At 54.9% G+C, this 7,090-nt stretch overlaps 1 protein-coding gene across 1 annotated transcript in view; it reads right to left on the reverse strand.

Annotated features, from left to right (window-relative positions):
* Nucleotides 1-333: 333 nt before the first annotated feature.
* The window catches only part of RAP1GAP2 (RAP1 GTPase activating protein 2), a 117,823-nt gene continuing 111,066 nt past the window's right edge, over nt 334-7,090 (reverse strand). The window contains exons 12-15 of the mRNA XM_028498093.1: nt 6,503-6,675; nt 2,740-2,816; nt 2,300-2,338; nt 334-1,416 (exon numbers count right to left, since the gene is read on the reverse strand). Coding sequence (XP_028353894.1) covers nt 2,330-2,338; nt 2,740-2,816; nt 6,503-6,675 — 259 coding nt within the window. The 3' untranslated portion in view covers nt 334-1,416; nt 2,300-2,329. The remainder of the gene's footprint in view (nt 1,417-2,299; nt 2,339-2,739; nt 2,817-6,502; nt 6,676-7,090) is intronic.

Genomic DNA, 7,090 nt, shown 5'->3' on the forward strand with positions numbered 1-7,090 from the left:
GGCCGCTTCTCAGAGAGCAAGCTGGCTCAGCCCAGCAAAGGTGGCTCTGGCTGAGGGTGCAGGTGACAGGCAGTGTCTGAACTGCACCCAGCTGGGACCCAGGTTGCAGGAATGCCACCGATGTGACAAATGCCTACGGACTCCTTGTGGCTGGAGAGGGGAAGAGGAGGACTTCAGGGTCGGGGTGGAGGGTTCAAGCCCTGCTAGGACCAAAGGGCTTGGTAGCTGGAGCGAGCCCCCCAGAGCACTGGGCCCCCGCAGAGGCCAGGCACATAAACTGCAGAAGGACACCACCCCTTCCCACACCTAAGATCTACACCCACACATGGCCCAACCAACCTGACCAGTTGTCCCTCACGTTTCAGATCCTGCCCAGAGCACCCCCATTGGCAAACAGAGGGTAGAGGCCGCTTCTCAGGCCTGTTTCTTAGGGGGCCCACCTGCGCCTCTCTCGGGCTCCCGCCTAAGTGGATGGGCTGAAGTAACTCTCTACGCCTCCCATGAACCTCCACCACCAGCGGAGACCTGGATCCCGGTCTAGCCCTGGGCCCTGAGGTTTTCCTCGGCCAAGTGCCCGGGACTTGCTGCTGGCTCTCCCTGAACGCCTTCCCACCCGCCTTGCCCGCCCCTTCAAGGGAAGAGCGTCTGCTCAGAGGGGAGAGACTGATGGCTTCTCCCACAGCCACCACAGGCTCCATCAGGAGCCTGTGGGAAATGAGGACGTCCGGGAAGAACCCGGCGCCCGCTCCCGCACACCCGCAGCCGGGTCTCAGCTTCAGCCGGCCTCGTGGCTCAAGATACACAGGCAGCAGGGACAGAGGCAACCTGGGCCTGATGTCAGCAGATGGATAAGAGACTCCCAGCACAGAAGCAAAGAGATGTTTGGGAGCTCCAGACATGTGGGAGCAGCAGAACCGACTTCCATCAGGACACCTTCGAGGATGGCTACAAATCTGGGTTCCTGGAAAAAGGGTCCCTCCACCACCACTAAATGCATCTGCTGTGGCTACAGCCTCCTTCCTGCCATGTCCAGGACACGGCGCTGCCCCTGCCCGGGTGCAGCATCCTGCTGTCAGTCTCTGCTGCCCACCTCACCACTCTCCCTACTTCTCTGGACTCTGGCTGGTACCCAGATCCCCCCTTGCCCAACTCGCTCCCCTGCAGACAAAACAAGATGACAAATGACCCAGACACACATCACATCAGGCGGTGAGGAGCAAGGGGAGCCTGGAGGAATGAGGCCTTGTCCAGAGAGGGGGAGGTGCTGGCAGGGATGGGCAAGGCTGTGGCCAGGTCAGGACGCTGGTCCGGTGGGCAGGTGGCCAGTGGAGAAGCAGGCCTGTGACGGTCAGAGTAGAGGACGGCACCCCCAAACTGCTGGAATAGGAGCCTTCTCCAAGACAGAATCGGGCTTCCCTGGAAAAAACAAGGAGAAGGGAGATGATGACCAAATAGTAGGTAAAGGAAGAGAGGAGACCTACGTGCCCATGGCTACATAGGCTTAGGACGGGAGGCTGCCAAATCCAAGGGTGCAGACTTTCTACAGCCCGAGAAGTTGGACGTAAACACTGCTTTGGTGAACCAGACACCTGAAGTACATGATGGGAGTTGGAGTGTCAATGTTCCCAGTTACATAGATCAGGGTTACATAACGTGGGCTCAGCTGTGCCCCTCCCCTTGGTTCCAAACGTGACTCACGCCCCTGGGAGCCCCATGGCAGGGAGAGGGCTGGGAAGTCAGAAGGGTCTCTAGTAACTGCCCTAGCGGGAGGCCAGGCCTTGGTGGTGGAGTGCTGGACCCATGGCCTGCTCTGCTGCAGACCTCAGGCACCCCTGGCTGGGGGCTGGGAGCAGGGTCCTCCCTGGGCTCGTCCGGCACAATATTTAGGGGACCAGAGCATCTCTGGACGCACGAGGAGGACACATCTCAGCCCAGAGCCCTGGCCAAAGACACAAGGAGGGAAAGGCTGCCGAAACAGGGAGGCAAGGGGGCCAAGCGAGGAAGAAGGGCTCTGGGCTACTGCCCTCTGCCTGCTGGAACAAGCTCCTGTGGGGAAGGGAGACCCGCTCAGCGAGCCTGGCCCAATCCTATCAGGCAAACCTTCCCATCGGCACCCGAGACCATCTGCCCTCTTCCCCATCTAGAGCTGGGCCCCATCATAGAGGCTCCAGGGAAGAGGTCACTAGCCACCCGGCGGTCAGGATCTCTCTGGCCATTCTCACGTTATCAGGCCACAAGTGCCCCGATCTTCGTAACACACCCTCCCTTGTGGCCACAGCAGGACTAACACCTGACCCACCTTTGACAAGCGAAGGACTCCTCTTTCACATTAGTGACCCTGTTTCAAGAAAATCCGTATGAGAGTTTTAAATAACTAGACGACATAATCCCCACCAACTACAGCTTCTGTATATTCAGTGCTCAGCTCTCTGGAGAGCCCGGGAAGGGACATGAGACCCCAGGAGCAACAGTTCCCAACTGGAACCTGCGTGTGTCCGAGGGTGTGGCTGTAACACAGGAAGCGTGGGCAAGGTGGCTGGCGAGCCCCAGGCTGATGCCTGCACCGTGCGGGAACCAACGGCACCCCCAGATCTGACCAGGGCTTCTCCGCCCCTCCCCCCATGTGAGGAGTGAGGCGCCCTCTTCCTCCACCCCCAGGAAGGATGGCCGAGGCTGGAACGTGGGATGTGGGAGGCTCCCCCCCCCCACCCCGCTACCCTCGCACCCCTAGATCCTCACCGCACTGGAGCTGGCGTGGCTGAGCTTATCAAAGCGGAATTTCAGGTTTGACCTCGGGGAGTTTCTGCTTTTGACGTCTAGGAAAAAGAAGTAAGCCCTTGAGAGGAGGTAGGGCTGCAGAGGTCGCTGGGGCTCCAGGGTGGGGGCTGGATACGGAGGCCAGGAGAAGGGGGGCCTCCTCTCCACTAGGCACTTTAGCTGACCTGCACCGATTCACGAGAGCCAGCTCTCAAATTTTCAGAAATGTTGTGAGCTGGTTGTTACACACAGTTATTTTTTTTTAATTACATAAGCTTACAATTCAACAAATTATATTCCCCAAAGGTAATAAATACTCAGAAGTTATCATTTCCTAGTTATTTCACTACATTTTACTATTATTTATTCTCCTAAGGTTATTTACGTCTATTATATCTGTCCGGTAGCTCTTCCCAGCTCCATGTCACGTTGGGCGCTTGAGATCAGCCAGGAGTATTCACACCAGAGAAATCAGCAAACGCTATAAATCAGAGCTTGAATAATTGTTTTCTTGTCTAGACTTAAGAAACTCATGGAGAAAACGTTAATAATATAGATTAGACTTGAAAATGTGTTTGACTATATCCATTACATTGTGAATGGCACAAAAAACTGAGAAAATACTCGTCTAGTGTTTGAAAACTATTATCTGATTCAGCAAAGAAGTGGCTCACATCACTGACAAAATAATATCAATCATCATTCATGTCGGAACTATACCTGTTCGTCATTTGGAACCTTACAGTGTCTACGGATACAAAGGTTGGGCAAATATCAGTAAAGGTACTTTGTGAGAATCAGTTGGCTCTGTCGATTTATGGTAAAGAATATTGTATATTTCGACCCAGCTTCCCCTTCCCCCTCCCAGTGTCCTAAAGTCCATTCTCTACGTCTGCGTCTTTATTCCCGTCCTGCCCCTAGGTTCTTCACAACCTTTTTTTTTTTTTTTTTTTAGATTCCATATATATGTGTTAACATACGGTATTTGTTTTTCTCTTTCTGACTTACTTCACTCTGTATGACAGACTCTAGGTCCATCCACCTCACTACAAATAACTCAATTTCGTTTCTTTTTATGGCTGAGTAATATTCCATAGTATATATGTGCCCCATCTTCTTTATCCATTCATCTGTCGATGGACATTTGTTATAAAGCAGAAACTAACACACCATTCTAAAGCAATTATACTCCAATAAAGATGTTTAAAAAAAGAATATCGTATATTTTATCATTATTTATAAATTGTGTGCTTCAGATCCTTTATATCAGTAAAATGTACAGTAAACACATACATGAGTGCGTGTGTGTGTGTGTGTGTGTGCTGTGTGTATGTGTATGGTGGAAGAGCCAGTTGTTAAACATTTACCAGCACACCACTGGCCGGGGGGGGCCACTTGGCTTTCTGATTTTCCTCTGGCTGAGAGAATCTACAGCTCAGTACACTCCACCTGGAGGCTGCTGACTTAGTCTTGACGCTTCATATTCAAGGGTTCCACTCAGCACTAGGATTACCTCTCGGTGTGACCCACCAGCCCCCCTCAGGGCCCCAGGGAGCCCAGGTATGAAATGACCAATGACCAGGGCATCGGAGATTATGGAGGATCAGATGTCAGGCCCTCCCAGCCATCTCCCTCTCCTCGGCCCTGTCTCTCCCCCTAAAACAGGTTTCCAGATCTCCGCAAACCCACCCTGGTCCTGCGGGTACAAAGCATAACTCCCGTGGGGCTGGGGGTAAGAGGCAGCTCCTCAGGGTTAAATACTCCATAGGAGGTGGGGTCGCAATAAGCACTGGGCAGGTGTTACAGACCCGTTGTAGGTCCCCTTCTGCCCTGGGTGACCTTCAGCAAGTCATACTCTAAACCTCCTTTTACTTGAAACCTTATTTATTTTGATATTTATTTAATACCAAGTCAGAGCCAGGCTTGATTATAGATTCATTCATTCTTTCAATATTTAATTAAGCCTTGTTTAAAACAACAACAACAACCAGGGAATTTGTATTACTACCCCACTTTACAGATGAGGAAACTGAGGTTCAGAGAGGTGGGGCTGCCAGTGGCACACCAGGATTAGAACACAGCTCCACAGCTGCCCAGCCACGGGGGGGCTGCCGCGCTACACAAGCGATTGTGTGCTTGTGAACCAGGCCTTCCCCTTATCCCCAACATCACATGTCACCTTTTGCCAACATTCCTTCACCATGAGAGCCCCAGAAGCACTGTGGCTTAAACCACCCTGTGGGCCCACTGGCCCTGTGTTTCTATAATTTCGATTAGGGTTCCTCAACCTCAGCCTGACATTTTGGGCCAGGTAATCCTTTGTCGTGGGGACTGCCCCGTGCACTAAAGGATGCTTAGCAGCATCCCTGACCTCTGCCCACTAGGTGCCAGCAGCACCCTCCCGTCCCACAATCATGCAAATCAAAAATCTTCCAGACACTGCGAAACGTGCCCTGGAGAGCAACGTCGCCCCAGTTGAGAACCACCGATTGCACTACTGTTTTATTCTCGTTGTTTAACAAATACTTAGGCTAACAGTTCTAAGTCTCTTATAAGTCTCTCTTTTACTCTTCACACAACCAACCATACGAGGTAGAAACTAGTCCCCTCCCTCCATTTTTCACCTGGGGAAACTGAGGCACAGAAAGACTCAGTAACCTGCCCATTGGCACATCGCTAGCAAGTGGAAGATCCAGGATTTGGACCCGGGCTCCAGAGTCCTGCCCCACACTATGCTGCCCTCCTCGAGGGCAGGACCCAGGCTCTGATTTCCAGGCACCCCCAACACCCAGTGGTGCCTACGGCACACGTCCGCTTGGATGCCCCTCCAACCCCTCGCCCTCTCCCCAGAGCTGGCTCCTCCTTCTCTGCCCGACTGCAGGGATCACAGAACCCTGAAAGGCCCAGACTCCCTGCCTTCCCTGAGCCCCCACTAGTGAGCCTGTACATCCCTTGAATCCACGTCCTTCTCCCATTGCCCCCGACAGCCCCCCAGATCCATGGCCCTGTCACCCCTCACCAGCCACTGTGACCCCTCACTGCTCTCCCTCCCTGGGTCCACTCCCCACCAATCCTTTCTGTTCAGCCAGCTGCAGCCGCCAAAACGGTCTCTCTCCTTGGGATGGCGCTTCTATACTGAAAGGACCTTCAAAGACTGAAGGCCCTCCAACGGCTTCCACTGCAGGCAGGATAATGCAAAATCCTCACCAGGGTCCCCGTGGCAGCCCCAGCCTGTTGTCCTAACCACTGTCTCCTCTCTCACGTGTCCCCTCCGTGCAATCCAGCCGCACTGAACCACGTGCGGGTCCAGAACACAGTCTCTGGATTCCCCCCAGGCCTTTCTACTGCTGTTCTGTCCACCTGCAACACTGTTCCCACCCCTTATCTCTGTATCATCACGATGGTCGCTGTGACAGAGGGGCCCTGGGTCGGTGACGGGGTGAGGCGAGAGGTCAGGGAAAGAGCCTCAGCTTTCCAATCACACAAGCCCAGCTCCTCTGGCAAATCACTGAACTCTCTGAGCCCCAGTTTCCCCACGAGTAAGGAGGGGATGAGAACACAGGCCTCTGAAGGGTGATGAACCGATGCGGTGAGCCGGCAGCGCTGGAGGCCCTAATACTTTGGGGCTGAAATAGAAACAGGCCAGTTCCGCATGCCCGGGGCACGTGCCCCACCAACAACGGTCAGGCCACAGCCCCGCCTCCGCTGGCCCCACGGTACACACCGCCCACAAGATGCCACTGACCTGTGGGACTCCGGCTCATGATGATGGGGGTGGCGGCTGCCCCCAGGCTGGGGCTCTCGCTGCTTGGGGACGGGCTGTAGACAAACACCTCCTGCTTGAAGGGAGAGGTTGTGGACGGCTGGCTGCTCTGGGGAGAGAGGCTGGGCGAGTGACGCAGCTCCACCCTCAGCAGCCTGAGATAGGCAGCCGTCCACTCCCCTCCGTCCCACCCCGGGCAGCCACTGCCTCTCACTCCCCACTTGGACCTGCTCTTTCCTTCTGCTGTCTTCAACCCTGATTCCAACCTCTCCCCCCGCCCCCCAGGAGGTAGCCCTGACCCAGCCCCATAGAGAGGGCCGAGCCTTCCCCCTCCAGCTGGAAACCCCTCGGCAGGGGCACCGTTCAGTCTGGCCTCTGACCCCTCTCCCCCTCCTCCACTGAACCACTGCTCCCAGAGGGTGGCGACGGCCGACTGGGCCCTCTCCTGTTTCCACGCTTCTCCTTTTATCTGCAGAGCCTGCACGGGGCTCCGCCCGCAGTAGCTATGTTAATGCACAGGGCGGTATCTGGCGGGGCCCAGGGTGCCCCCCCACCCCCCGGGTCCCCAGG

The sequence above is a fragment of the Physeter macrocephalus genome, chromosome 14 (genome assembly GCF_002837175.3).
Source record: "Physeter macrocephalus isolate SW-GA chromosome 14, ASM283717v5, whole genome shotgun sequence".
NCBI classification, from domain to species: domain Eukaryota; kingdom Metazoa; phylum Chordata; class Mammalia; order Artiodactyla; family Physeteridae; genus Physeter; species Physeter macrocephalus.